The 15,688-nt window shown below is 47.1% G+C and overlaps 1 protein-coding gene across 2 annotated transcripts in view; it reads left to right on the forward strand.

Annotated features, from left to right (window-relative positions):
- The window catches only part of LOC307088394 (F-box/LRR-repeat protein 7-like), a 26,788-nt gene extending 14,535 nt beyond the window's left edge, over nt 1-12,253 (forward strand). For both annotated transcript variants that reach the window (XM_079754260.1, XM_079754261.1), the window contains 2 exons: nt 7,502-8,161; nt 9,825-12,253. In XM_079754260.1, coding sequence (XP_079610386.1) covers nt 7,502-8,161; nt 9,825-10,561 — 1,397 coding nt within the window. In that variant the 3' untranslated portion in view covers nt 10,562-12,253. The remainder of the gene's footprint in view (nt 1-7,501; nt 8,162-9,824) is intronic.
- Nucleotides 12,254-15,688: the final 3,435 nt, after the last annotated feature.

A 15,688-nucleotide genomic window follows, 5' to 3' on the forward strand; every position in this document is an offset into this window, starting at 1 on the left:
GGGGAAATGGTGGAGGAGGAGGAGGAGGAGGAGGAGGAGGAGGAGGAGGGTGTGGCCTAGGATAAGAGCGGGTAGAGTAAGAAGAAGCGGAGGGGTGGAGGAGCTGGCAGAAGTGGAGGTTTCCGGCCTCAATGTGGATATTGTGAGCGAAGGCCAGGGGCCTATTGTCTGGCTGCGGGGTTGTGATGTCACAGCTTCCTCTGACAGGAGGGCGCTGAGCTGTACGAGCTTCCGCTCATTCAAACCAGCCCAGCGTAGAACTGGTTGTTTCTGTTCTGCTGTGTGCCACTGTGGGGAAATTGAGATCATTTTTTATTTCAACGTGTTGAGCTTTAAGAGTAGGAGTGAAACCGCCGTTTCAAAGAACCTTTACCGTTTCTTTTGATTTTGAAAAGAGATGTGGTAAAGAGTGTATCCTTTTTTGTGAACAAACAAGTATGTTAACTAATCGCAGCAATCTACGTTTTGACACACCCAAACACACACACACACCCACACACACACACAGCTCGTGTTGTGTTGGTGTTTGGTGGCCTACAAGCTGCAGGGCTCGCCAGCCGACCCTAATGTGTGTCTGGTGGTCTCTGGAACAATGAAACCCTTCTTTCAGCTCACCGTCACACACACATGCATACACCCACGCATGCATGCACACATACACACACACACACAACCCTATATACCAACTGATAGTACACATTCGCACACGTATTCTTACACTACACACATCCACAGGCATTCACTTACGCACACATCCATTTCACACACACACACTCATTCACTTATGTACGCCGCTAATGCATTCATACCTTTACATTCACATTTACAAACTCACACACACCATCACCGCATGTCTCAGTCCTTGGAGGTGGGAGACTGGTCATAGTGAGCTAAGGGGCCTCTCTCCTCATCCAGAACCACTGGTGATAATCCCCCTCCAGGGGCCGGCTCTGACTTGGTGTTCACGGTGCTCTTATAAACCCTGATCCAGTCTCTCCAGAGCTCCCACCGGCCCCCCACCGAACCCCGGTTGCGCGTTCGTCTTCGTCTGGGCTCTCCACTTGCCATCTCCCCCGCCTGGCAGCTCATCTTTCCTCTCTCTCTCTCCACTTTTCTCCGCTGGCTTCCAGGGACTCTGGAACCGTTCCCCTGAGCCGCTGGAAGCCTCCCTGCTTCTCCTCCTCCTCCCTGGCGCTGGTCACCTTGGCGTGCGTTCTTGTGTCTGAGATGACTATTGATTTCCCTGCATCGTCCGTTACAAGGAATATATACTGTAGAGGAGGGGCAGGGAGGGGGGAGAAGGAAAGGCTCTGGGTTTGAGTCCAATTGTTCACAGTCCTCTGGTAAGCATCCCTAAGGGTGCTTATGGTCTCCTGTGAGAGACCCTAACCCCTATCTGCTCCCGTATCTGGATTTACTGTAGGTCGCCTCGCTATGGATAAAAGCATCTGCTGCGAGACTAAACAGTCAATAACAATCCCCCTGATGTGCTCTGTGTTTGTCACCCCCTTCCCGGTGCCCACAATACACAGCTTCACTGTTTGTCCTCAGGGGAGGCCATCGTCCCCTCACCCAAACCACAATCACAGAGCCGTTGATTCACATCCAGCTCCAGCTCTGCTATCAAAGGCTGTGCTGCTCCAGAGGGGTTCTGCTTGGTTCTAGGAGGTTCTGGTTGGTTGCGTTAACGAGGTCCCGCTGACAGACCACTGGAGCTCATCTCAGATCCGGGTATTAGCAGCCTGATGATTTCATTTATGCCGGTATGCCTTGCTGCGGCCGCAGCCACATTCACAACGCATGACTTTCCCTTTCATTTCAGCTCCGATGCCTGCTTTGTTGCGATGTAACGACCAGATGTTTGAATCTGTTTCCTTCTGACTTCCTCCCCTAACCCAAATGAGTCTTGCAACATCTGCACTCAAAACAACCCTCCGACATGGTTTATCCAGCTGTGGGGTATTTGTTCTGCAAACGATGAGAGTTGGCTCGCGACGGTTCTGGTGACTAACATTAGAGATGGAAACGGTTGATTCACTTCAAAGGGAAATTTGGTAGCAACAGTTAATCAAGGGATTGCTTGAAATAACTAGCTCAACTACTGAGCTAGCTAAGTAGTGAGGATCTATGTATTTCTGGTTATTTCTTCTGAAGTGGAAAATTGGGGCAACATTGCCTCTCTGACTACATCATAACAGTTTTTCTTGCCATAATAAAAATATTCAGGTGCACAGCAGTTGCAGTATCTGTTACTTCCTAGAGGTGGTGCTGTTGCTGTCAGTCGACTTTGGTGTTACTCTAAAGTCCTTAATCTGCAGACACCTATAGCTTAGTCTGCAGACATTGGGGTTTCAGGAAAGATCTTCACCAGTAGATCCTAACTGCCCGCCTGTTATCCAATGCTTGCTCTTGCTACACACAGATGGAGCCAAGACGTTCTTCTGGTTTCCTTCATGATACAGAATATTGCAGTTGGGATTAAACCTAGTAGGAATCACAAGATTGTCGTGTATTAACACTTTTTAAAATGATTTATGGCCGAGTGAGTTCCTGGAGGAAGTGCTATTTTCAAATAAGGGTCAACTTAAAGAATGCAGGATGAGGGCTCAGCATCAGTTTTTCAGGAGAAAAACAGATAGAACAGCGGTTTCTCCAGGTGATCGGGGCTTGGCTGTGGTCTCGGGTGATATTCCTGCCAGTTCTTTGTCTGCATCCACTCTGTGCCTCAGACCCTGGCTGTGGTGAGGGATAGCGTGCAGTGGAATAATAATGAAGCTGGCTAGGGGTTTGAAGAACAGGGTTTTTTTTAAGAGATAGGTTGCGTTTGTCTCACTCTTGGGACGGGAGTTGAGCGTTGCTGAACTCTTGAGAGCGGGGACCATGTCTCGAGCCATTGAAGGGGTCAGGTTTTACGGGTCATGGTCTGGCTAGCAAAGTATGGACTGAGGCCTGTTCTGGGCCTCCACAGTTTACTCTAAAACTCAACGTCCCATAATTACCGAGCCTGTTCATTTTAAGTGCCTTGGCGAAAACCGTGAAAGAAGTCAAGTCATTTTTATGTGTTTAGCCCTCAATCACAGTTACAGTCTCAGAGGGCTTCATGGGCACACTTTATACAACACACCCCGAGCCTAAGCACTCTTAAAGGACCCAAACTCCCCAAGACCCAGAGGGAGGAAACCTTGAGGAGTAACACAGAACAGTGTTACCTCCTACTAGGTATGGTTTGGAGGGTAGTAGGTCTAGGTAATGAATGGGCACACACATAAAGCTAGCATCATATAAAGTGGTTTGGTTTATTAAGATTCAGTTATTAGAAAATAGCGGATTAGTACTAGGTAAAACAATCTTTCAAATCAAAGTATGTATTTCATAGCATTCTACTGGAGCAAATATGAAAATAACGATTATTTGACTGCAATGCCCAATGTACATATGCCAGGTTTATACACAGCATTTCAGTTCTCCTTTCAACGCTGCGGTAGGGGACAGTAATTAGATAGATTCCAATCTTTCAGCCTGAATCACTTCCACCTCCCGATGCTTGAGGTGAAATAAAAAACAATATAATAAAAACAAAGCCAAGCTGTCTTTACATCACAAGGCTCACAGCAGTTAGAGATGATGGATCTTAGGAAAGGAAGAAAAAAAGGAGGGCAAACAATTCAAATAAGCAAACCTCCATTGATGGTATGTGTATTTCTGAATGAGTGGACTTTGAAATTGCTTATTGGCCGGTGGCAGATACTAGCTTGCTGTCAAGCTCGTTCAAACAGTTCCTCGTCAGTCCCTTGCTAACAATGATGATAAATATTGTTCCCCATTATGCATTAACAGACATCGCCCCACTGAAAACTGGTTTACTGTTGTTGATGCCATGTTGGGTTGGATAAGTTAACCAAACCATAAAGGTCTGGAAAATGGGAGAATTGTTTTAACTCAAATTGTTATAACGACGGCGTATGGTTTTCAGTATTATGCTAATACTGTAGAAATATCCACATATTATTTAACGGACCAATCCGGGGAATGTTACGTTTTTCTTTGTAGAGAGAAAAACAAGAGAAAGACCGCTCCGCTTACCCAAGAAGCACCAAGCATTCACTCAGGAATCTTTTAATATTTATAAAGCGCTTAGGCAAACACAGAAGCCACACTGCCAGGGTGAAATATTCAGACAGGAGAGTAATAACTGAACTAGAAATACCTTATTTCAGCTCATGAGGGTGATCATGGAGTGAAATGTGTTTTTTTGTCAGATGGAGGCAGGCGGTGTTCCCGGCCAACTGGGTGTTGGATGGGAAGGATTTAAGTGGGGTAACTGGTGTCCATGTGTGTGATAGTGCATGTTTAACATCCATCCCATGTCAGGTAAAACACGCTATGGATGAATCAGTCTGAGATATAAACCATAACTGGAAAGAATCTCAAAGACTGGTGCTCTTGTGTACAAGTAAAACAAAACATCTGTAGCCAACACTATCTCCATCAGCAACATATCTTCTCAAACCTCATAGTAAATTCACTATGTGAGGGACAATCAATGTGTTTGTGTTGGTATAATGTGTGTGTGTATGTGTGTGTGTGTGTGTGTCTGTGCATGTGCGCCCATGCATTTCTGTACATATGCATGCGTGTGTTTGTGTGCCGCGTGTAGTCTGTACATATGTGCGTGTCTGTGCACGTGTTCCTGTGTTTGTGTGTGCTTGTCAGTCCATATGTGTTTATTTTTAAAGTGCAGTTTAGTTTTAAATCCGTCATAGCGAGGACATTCTCCCCTGGGGGGGAGGGGGTGACATCTGCTGATGTCATCACCATGGGACGGACAGACGGATCGACCCCGGACACCCCCCCCCCCCCTCCCCTCCCCATCCATCCCAGGTCTGGAATAGAGATCCAGCACAGCCCCCCACCACACACACGTACCCCCCTCTGTCACTCCTGCCCGTGCGAGCCGACATGACAGGGCCATCCGTCACGGAGATAGAGAGATATTTTACAGGACCCATTCGTCCGGTTGTTCCGTGTGGAACCGTTGGATGGATCTGTGCTGCCCGGCTGTGTGCTGTCCAACTGTCTGTCGCTCCTCGACATTGGAAAGCAGTAGGATTAAACACACGTTTTCAGGTCAAAAGGACAAAAGTCAGCGATGAAAGTGTAGGAAAGTGTACGCATCAGCCACGCATCAGGGAGGCTGAAGTCCTGCTTCGGCGTTCCTGTTCCGTTTTCCGTTTGAGTCGTTCATCAGTGGAGAACAAACACATTGTCTTCATATTATGAAGATCACCAGACATCACTGAGTTACACTTTTGCAGAACCATCCCCAAATCACAGACACAGAGGCCCGCTGCTTTCCTACGGCAGCTGTTCACCTTAGTGTTGAGGCGATCAGGGAGAGTGTGTTGATGGATCAGGAGTTGATTTGTGATGGCGGGAGCACTTTGAGGACATCTCAGTGGTGTTTTATCGAAATTATTATCAATGTTATAGACAATTGGACTGGAAAGACTTGGTGCCACAGTCACAGAGAAAGGTGACCATCCAGGAGGAAATGAGTGAAGGTCAAGGTGTCTAAACTGATTCCGAGTAGTCCCATCATCCGTCGGGCAGAGAAGGCTTTTGCACCAATTTGAGCCAATCAGTTTCTTGTTACTTGTACTGTCTCCATCTAGTGCTTGCTTACTTTTCAAAGTTTACTAATACGGCAATACAAGTGATACAATATGTTGTTTTTGGCCACAAATATTTAGTATTAGGGGCCAGCTTTGGGTTTAGCGGCAGCCCAGAGGGAAAGGGCCTTTTTCAGTTGAACAACACATTCCATGGAGTTTGATAGACATCACATGCCTCCAGACAGACGGTTGCTCGAAGTGTTTTGGGGTGGAAAAAGAAATGTAAACTTGCAATGCTTATCTCACCTCAAGCTGGATCAAACCGCCGGGAGGGCCAAGATTGGTGCCTGGGGCCCAAATGCTATCCATATGGGCCCTGGAAGAATGAACAGGATTTCAATGCTTCTCAAAATGACAAATTCATCACTTTGGGAAGTCGAGAGAAAAAGGAATCACAAAAAGAACTTCAGGCATTTTGGGAAATGAAGACATTTATCCATGTCTGTAAGAGAAGCATGCAAGGAATGTTTAACTCAATTTGCTTGGGCGGGCTGGGAGATGAGAATCTGATAAAATCAGATAAGAATAAAAAAGTGATTTAATTAAATGTAGGAGAAGTATCCCTGGCCCGGCCAGATTCCCCTGGAGGGAGCGTTCCTCCGTCGGACAGAGACACCGAGACCTTGTTGTTATGAGACTGTAAGCCTGCGGGACCCTGCAAAAATGGAGGCGCATTAGCATTAGCACGCTAGCAGGGAGGCCGTCCAACCTCTCTGCAGGTGATCTCCGTAGAGACCAGACACATGTAACCTGCAGCCTGATGGCATTAGTGGCGGCGGCGGTGATGCATTTGATCTCTCAGCCAATCAGATGAGAAGCCATCTGATCGGCGTTCGCTCCGCCGCACGCACGTCATCTCCGTGGCGTTCAGCCTGCCAATGGTTCGACGCCCGGTCGCCCACACAGATGGCGAAGATTCCTCCCCGAAACGTGTCTGCAATCAGCCGCAATCTGTCGGAGGGGGCCCGAGTGTTTACACAGGGGCTGAGCGAACCGTCGTGTTGAGCCAGCTCCCCTGATGAAGAGGCCCCCCTGTTGTCCAATCAGCACGCAGGAGATAACACTTTACACACACTCAACTCCTCCCGCGTTTGTTGTGTTTTCTCCCCCCCCCGTCTCTGGGAACACACCCGGACAGCCATGGCAACGCTGGCTGCCTGGTTGGGTTCTGTTTATTTTTTCTCGGGTGGGCTGATAGAAGCGTTTTGGCGAAACAGGCGTTTGTTATGATTGGCTGATGGAGAAGGCATGACACGGAGGGCCTCTCATCGCGTGCAGGAAGGAAGTTCAGAAGGATGCTGTCCTGTGATCCACGCCCCTTTACTGGAACTCTCTCCCTCTTCCTCTCCTCTCACTTCTCTCGCTTAATGATTATGTTCAATTTAAAAGAGCTTTATTGGCACAAGGAAACACTTTTAACTGGAAATGTGAAGAACAGGCCCAACAGGAATGTGCAGTAGAATATAAATAGATTACAGCTACTCTGCACTCGGTTGAAATTAGTTGCAGATACTCCAATTTTGATTGCATGTTTTGTTGTTCTCAGCTTCTTGCTGTGGGGGAAAAGCATCTGTAAAACATAATGTAATCAACCTCATAAAATAAACTCTCTATCTAATTGACTCTCTCTCTCTCCCTCCCTCTCTCTCTCTCCCTGCCTCCCTCCCCAACTCTCTCTTCCCCTCTCTCTCTCTCACTTTCTCTCTCTCTCTCCCTCCCTCCCCGTCTCTATCCCCCCCCTCTCTCTCTCTCTCCCTCCCTCTCTCTTTCTCTCTATCTCTCCCTCCCTCCCCGTCTCTATCCCCCCCCTCTCTCTCTCTCTCGCCCAGGCCTGGACTCCAGCACGCGGACCCTCAGCACCCCGAGCCCTGGCCTCATCCTCCCCTCCAAGTCCTCGTCCCTGTCCTCCCCGGCGCTCAGCAGCAACGGCCACGACACCCACTCCTCCTCCTCCTCCTCCGCCCGCGCCGAGACCTCCGCCGTCGTCCACGCCACGCCCGGCGCCGGCCCCCACGCCCGCTCCGCCCGCCAGCCCAAGGGCCACCACTCCTCCTCCTCCTCCTCCTCCTCCTCCTCCGGCCCCTCCCCCATCGACCTCCTGCCCGACCACGCCCTGCTGCAGGTCTTTGCCCACCTGCCGACCAACCAGCTGTGCCGCTGCGCTCGCGTCAGCCGGCGCTGGTACAACCTGGCGTGGGACCCGCGCCTCTGGAGCTCAATCCGGCTGAGCGGGGAGCTGCTCCACGCCGACCGCGCCATCCGCATCCTGACCCACCGGCTGTGCCAGGACACCCCCAGCGTGTGCCTGACCCTGGAGACGGTGGTGGTGAGCGGCTGCAAGCGGCTGACGGACCGCGGCCTGTACGTGCTGGCGCGCTGCTGCCCCGAGCTGCGGCGGCTGGAGGTGGCCGGCTGCTACAACGTGTCCAACGAGGCCGTGTTCGAGGTGGTGTCGCGCTGCCCCAACCTGGAGCACCTCAACCTGGCAGGTGGGTGCCCCCCCCCCGAACCGGGATGGAGGGATCTTGTTTTCTGGGGGATGGTTTTAGCCATTTTTGACATCCCAAATGGGAGTGCGTACCCGAGATGTATGTTGGGGAGGTTCGAGCCACCAGCGAGCGTTAAAGGTGACATATTATACCACCAGGTGTGGGTGGGATTAGCCGTTTAGAAAATCTGCCTCTTCTGACATCACAAGTGGGCGTGTCCACCTAGATGTGTGCTGGATAGATCAGTCCACCAGCCTACCCAGCGGACTGTAGCAAAACGTTGCTCATCTTTCCTTCATACGTCTAGGTGGACACGCCCACTTTTGATGTCAGAAGAGGCCGATTTTTCACACCTGGGGGTGTAATATGTCACAAATACAAATATAAAAAATAGAGTATCGTAATGCATCGAGGACAAACGTTTAACAGAACCTTAAGAGATGTCCCTGTTTTACAGGGCTGTATTTTGTAGAATTTGTTTTTAAAATATGAATAGTCTTGGTTTAGCTAACGGAGGGTCCTAGCCATATTTTAGGGGGTCCTTGACAAGAGGACGTTTGGAGACCCCTGAACTCGTCTGCTCACAAGATAGGAAATATTAACCACCTTCAATTGTTTAATTGACCTCAAAGGATTAAGATTAATGCACTTTTATTTGAGGAGTGGCTTGGGTTTTACATCACACACACATATCTGGGGACCTGGGTCACCAGTCTGGGTTCTGAATCAAAGAGTCATTCTTCTGGGTCCTTCTCAGCCGTTTTCCCCAGAAGCTGGTAAAGCCATTAGGGGAACGGGGGGGAAGCTCTGCCAACCTTAATCTCCCATCTGGTAGAAGAAAGTCTTTCTTCAGCGAGAGTAAGAGGTCTGGCCTGCTGCTTTCATTAAGAAAGTGACACGAATAAAACGTTCATTCGGACAGGTCTTTGGTGCGGCACTCTGAAGGGAAATACGCCTCTCATTGGAAAAGGAAGAAAAAGGCCTTTTAATCAATGAGTGTGTTTTTATGTGAGGAGGGCCGAGTCTTTATATGAGGACTATTTATTTAACTGGAAAAGATGTACAGTGAATTTTTCCCCTTTTTTATTTTTTGTTTTCAAGCAGTTTTTTTTCAGTTCTCTCTGAGTTGTTGGTCGATGAGTTCAGATTGGTTCAGTTCGGGCGTTTGTCCAAATAGAGCCTAGTAGGCTGTAGTGCCCTCTAGTGGCCTATTATGGAATAGCACAGCTTTGAATAAAAAAAAACAGGTACATAACTGAAGCAGTAAATTTAATTAAACAAGCTCCATCTGGAATAGATCTGCTTTTACTAACTACTTCTTGAGTTAATGGTAATATGACTTAAAGCAAAGTCATATGACCATTTATACAGTAATAATCATCCAATTTAATAAGAATAATTATTGTGATAACTGTTCTTCTTATTAAACTTTCCCCCAAACTCTATACTCCACTTTACAATACCATCTGCTGAACATTGACTCGAGTAGGAACCTAATTATGGCGTTCTACACCATCTCCCAATATTGAGAACGTTGTTCATTGTCATTGCTCTGCCTGCATTTGAACTGCTGTTCAATAAATAACGTGCTCAACAGAAGTCTATATTACATTAAAAAAATAAATAAGGTCCAAGTACTTGACCCTCCCTGCTCCCCCTACAGGCTGCTCCAAGGTGACCTGCATCAGCCTGACCGAGGAGGCGTCCCTGCAGCTGGCCCCGGTGCACGGCCAGCAGATCTCCATCAGCTTCCTGGACATGAGCGACTGCCTCTCTCTGGAGGACGAGGGGCTGCGCATCATCGCCAGCCACTGCCCCCGCCTCACCCACCTCTACCTGCGCCGCTGCCCGCGCCTCACGGACGAGTCCCTCCGCCACCTGGCGCTCCACTGCCCTTCGGTGCGCGAGCTCAGCCTCAGCGACTGCCGCCTGCTGGGGGACTTCGGGCTGCGCGAGGTGGCCCGGCTGGAGGGCCGGCTGCGCTACCTCAGCGTGGCCCACTGCCCGCGCATCACCGACGTGGGCGTGCGCTACGTGGCACGCTACTGCCCGCGGCTACGCTACCTGAACGCCCGCGGCTGCGAGGGTCTGACCGACCACGGCCTGGGCCACCTGGCGCGGAGCTGCCCCAAGCTCAAGTCCCTGGACGTGGGGAAGTGTCCGCTGGTGTCGGACGGCGGGCTGGAGCAGCTGGCACTGTACTGCCAGGGCCTGCGGCGGCTGAGCCTGCGGGCGTGCGAGAGCGTGAGCGGCCGGGGGCTGCGCGCGCTGGCGGCTAACTGCTGCGAGCTGCAGCTGCTCAACGTGCAGGACTGCGAGGTGTCGCCGGAGGCGCTGCGCTTTGTGCGGCGCCACTGCCGACGCTGCGTCATCGAACACACCAACCCGGCGTTCTACTGAGTGCGACGGTGGTGAAGGGGTTCTGGGTTCTGGGTTCGAGTCCCCGCCCCCCCCCCCCCCCTTCTGACAAGTGGATGTTTGTTTTCTACTCCTGCTTCGCGGTGGCGTTAGCTTAGCCGCGCCGCCCGGACTGGTTGGACACAAGGTGTACAATTCATCCTCCCCGCGTGGTGGATGATGGTGAGGAGGAGGAGGATGATGATGATGAGGATGATTATGCAGTCAGTTTTTTTTTTTATAATTTTACAAATACTTCTAAAGAATGTATTTAACATATTTATCTGTTCAAAGGTAAAGACATGCAAGTATAAGCATTCACGTTAGCATTTTTCAGTCACGTTAGCATTCGGTTCCGATGTGTCATCTGTTCTAAACCAATGCTACTAATGGCGCGTTTCCACAGGCGGGTGCCATCGGCCCAGTATGATTAGTTCCGGTAATGTAGGTGTGGTTAGGCACAGCTCAGTTACGGCTCGCTGGTCCACCCCCGACAGTACCTTTATGGTAGGGTTGGGTTTTACGCCGGATGGCGATAGCTGCGGCAGCTAAGTAAGCATCGTGACCTCATAGCAGCCCGAAACAGTGTAACCTGCTAACAAATCCAATGAAAAAGCAACAAAATAAACAAAGAGCAACAATGTAGGATGTCCCAGAAGAAGGCCAAACTTTTGCGCACCATTTTCTTCAATAAACAAAGCTTTCGCCGTTGTACAGAAATACCTTGCGGGTACTGTTTTTTTTGTTGTCGTTTTATCTGTCACCCGGAAGTGACGATTCTGTCGACCAATCATCATTTGGTACCCCAACAGAGGTAGACTGGTTAGCCCCGCCCATTCTGCCGGCGATTTGAGTTCGCCCTGCACAAGGGTCTGGAGAAGAACAATACATTTCTTTCTGCTTCCGATACGTTTTTGCGGCAGCCAATCACCATGTTGGCTTTTCCCCTTGGCGTGCTATTGGCTGGTTTAACACAATGAGGACAGGGAAGCGACGGCAAGCAGCCAATCGCGTACAGAGTCAGTTGAACTAGGCCCGTTGATCACGCCTCTTGTGCTGAAGAAAATGACAGCAGCTACCCCAGACCAACGTACAATCTACGATTGAGCTTGGTCTGGCAAATAGCCCGACTACAATGGAGGAGTACTGAGAGATAAGCAGGGCTAATCACGGCTAATTCCGGACCCCGCCCACTTTTAGCGGTGGAAACGCGAACCATTCCGCACCTTTTCATAACTAACCGAACCACAACCGCTGATGGAAACACGCAATAAATGTAGCACTTGGTACAGATACGCAATTTATGCATTTAAATATTTTCTGTTTTGTTTCATGTCGATTTTTTTTTACTTCACATCGCCATCAACCCCTCCAATAATAATCATGATATTCTTCATTATTCATATCTGCACCTATTTATAATAAACCACTAAGATACTTAATAATCCTAACAGCAACAAGAGGGAACTGGCAATGTTATATCCCCCCCCCCCCCTTTGCTCTCTGCAAGTACTACAAGTGCGACTTCTGTTCACGATGCACGGTGCAAAAGCACTTTTAAAGCGATTTACAATGGACTTCCACTCTACCCATTAAGCTTAGTTAAATCACGGTGCCACGACGACAGCGACGACGAAGAAGATAATGTCATACGAAAAGCGGAGGATGGATGGACGGACAGAGGCGATAACCGCTATCAAAGGGAAAACTCTCTGAGACTTTTGTACATTAAAATGACCAGGAACCCGTTGCTGCTATAATTGCACCAATAAAAAACTAAAACTTTGAAACACATCTTTTTGTTTAGGTTTTCACTTATTTACATTCACATTTAGCCATTCAGCAGACACATTTTCATCCAAAACGATAATTACGCTGACATCAATCAAAGCATGCAATCAAAATATCGAGAAGCTAGCAGTTAGTTATAGCTAACTATTAGCTATAATAGCTGTTAGTAGTAGCTATAATAATAGATAGTAGTAGATAACTAGCAGTAGCTATAATAGTAGTGAGTAGTAGATAACTAGAAAGTAGCTTACTAGTAGTGGCTATAAAAGTAACTACAATAAGCTATAATAGTAGTTAAGGGTAGATAATGAGTAGTGGCTATCATAATAGCTGGTGGTAGTACCTTACTAGTAGTACATTTAATTATTACTAGAAACGGTATAGTTTCTAGTGGCAGCAATTACAATAGTTAGTAACAAGTAGTAGCCATAACAATTCCAAAAATAAAACTCAACAGAGTAAAGCGACATTTTTGGAGTTTTCAAAGTTCATTCGTAATTTGAAACTGTTACAATTAAACAATTTTACACAATTGAATTATAATTGATCGATAACTTCATCACATTTACTGGACATATGTTTGAGGCATATTGTGAGGCAAGAGAGTCTTATTACTGGTGCTGACCATGACAGGTGGAAATCTGTTCCTGGTCTTGGCTGTTCTGTTCTTGGCCTCTTCTCTGGTTCGTACAGGTGAGAACAACAGCGAACATCATCAAGATTTAGACTGATTAAAGTACACAACATTTTAAGATAGACACTAAGACTTCAGGATCCACAATGTCTAAGATGTACGATAAATACGCAATCAAATTCTTACATACAATATTAGAACAGTAGTCATATGTAATAATAACCGTTCCCAAATAAATATATATCCCAAATAATCAATGTTATTCATATATTAGAAGATTCAAATATCGAAAATATGTTCTGTCTATTGTGATTTCCGATTTCAGAGGCTCCCAGGCCACTGGAGTTTCTGGGGTCCAGGGGTTTGCAGGGTCGACTAGGGCCTCCACTTGGTGAGGTGGTGAGGCTCCTTGGGGTCCCTTTCGAAACTAAAACATTTCTGCTGGGAGCCAAACACAACCATGACACTCACTGAGTGAAGGACTCCAGGATGTTTACAACATATTTAGGGAGCAGGACAATGTGTTAGGGTTCTGGGTTTGAACCCCACCCTTAATTACAGCAATCAGAGCAACATTCGCTCATTTAGCTACCATGACAGTGACTGTATGCACGGTTTGATTATAAATAAACTCGCCAACAATCTTGATTGTGACAGGACAGGAGGAGGGGCTGAGTAGGACTGCAATGACCTGCACAGCCAGCTTTTCGCACACTGGGTATGCAAACATCTCAACAACATTTACTCTACGATTCATTGAGGCCCTTACGGCCTTCACAATATTGACAGGAAGTTTAATGGACAGCTGCGTGAACCGGGCCCACCTCCTCAAAGGGTTAACTGTGGACATTGGGGTTTGAACCCAGAAACGTTCTGATTGGAGACAGACACCAACAACGATACTATCCCAATCGGTTTGCTTGTTTGTTGAGTTCAGTTTAATTTTTACACACACAGCAAACCCAAGTGAGTTTAGCCCATGTGATCTGGGAAGACGATAGAGGAAAGAACATTGGCCATCTGATTGAGAGGATGTGTGTAAAACAAGTAGGCCAAAATGTACCTTAAAAGGTACATACATTTGTTCACTTTTAATGTAAAGACTGTAGTATATTTTTCAAAATAACATATGAATCGTAACTACTCATTACTTTCACTACTTCTTTGTAGACCTCAGCCTAAACGAAGAAGAATGGACGTTGCATTTTTTTTCTAAAACACAAAACCTGGCAGATATTCACCGCATAGCAGACATTCACCTCCCTGCAGATATCAGGACTGCAGAGACGCTCACCAGCCTCCGCAAGAGAGTCAACACTTAGAGTTCAGTGTTCACCTGGACTCTGCACAGCCTCCCTCCTTACCCCCCAATACCTCTCCTCCCTTACTCTCCTAAAAACACCCCTCTAACACACTTATTGTATGTTTGTACGTCCTGGCCCTTAATGCATGCACTTATTGTATGTTGTACATCCTGGAATTTAAAACGGTACTTAACATCGTGGAGCATCTTATCCTAGCTATCTTTGTAGTATACAGGGAATGGGTAACCCTATTAATTGTATGTGCTTGGCACTTGTTGTAAGAACTGTGCTGTACTGAGAGTGATATATTGTTGCTTCTCTTTCTTCTGACAAATTGTGAGTCGCTTTGGATAAAATTGGATAAAAAACAAAAACAATTAACAGCATCCTTTTTTGGGTTTGCTATGAGCAATGGCGATTTGAGAGGGGCCCTAGGCAAAAACTCCTCGGGGGCCCTTCGAACTATTGTTCATCACCATTATGTTATAAATAATCTGACCAAAACAGTATTAAGGCCAGTTTTCATCCATTCATAAGGCATTTATTTTTCAAATGCGGTTTTACATGCCATGGCTCGTGCAAATGCTGCTCAAAAGATATTGAATATGCAACCCACGGAAAAAGAGTCAGTGTTCACATCAATTAGTTAGCACTATATTAATACAAATATAGAAGAACACCACTGCACACCTGCACTAGTACAAAATGCACACATACCAGAGGTGTGAAGTGACAGCAAGCAAACTGCAATTGCTGTTTATTGGCGTGTGCTAGGGCAAATGCTTGCCCTAGCTCAGGGGTGCCCACACTTTCGGCATGCGAGCTGCATTCAAAATGACCAGGTCAAAATGATCTACCTACATAAAGAAATGCTAAACATATATTTATTTGAGTACATACTCTGAAGACTCACACTGAATGGAGTCAGCCAGGGTTGCACAGTCCGGACAGTAGCTGCTGATAGCTAATCTCAAGCAGGCTTCCAAATGACACTCTTGAACTTCAACTTACTAATATTCCTGTGGGAAAAGGCTGAATGGCATAAATAAGTAGAGCCAAATAATGCAGTCAGGGAGGCAGCACATTTCCTCATGTTTGGATACTTTTTCTTTGTGAGTAAGTTCCCAAATTGTCCATGTGCCCTGGACTTAAGATCAATATCAGCTTGTACTGTCAAAATCTCATATTCCACTGCAGATGTGTTCAGGTGAAATAGTGCTGCAAATTAATTTTTTTAGCACATAAATACAGCGATTGGCTCGGAATTTTAAAGTTTGTCAAAGTCTTGCAGATAATTTTCGTCAATCAAGTGGTAAATGGCATCAGGATTATACTTATAAAAAAAAAGTTATTAATTTAAAAAAAAAATCGGTCGATCGAGATCAATGCATTGGGCTCCCC

The sequence above is a fragment of the Pollachius pollachius genome, assembly GCF_949987615.1.
Source record: "Pollachius pollachius genome assembly, chromosome: 17".
In the NCBI taxonomy this organism is placed as follows: domain Eukaryota; kingdom Metazoa; phylum Chordata; class Actinopteri; order Gadiformes; family Gadidae; genus Pollachius; species Pollachius pollachius.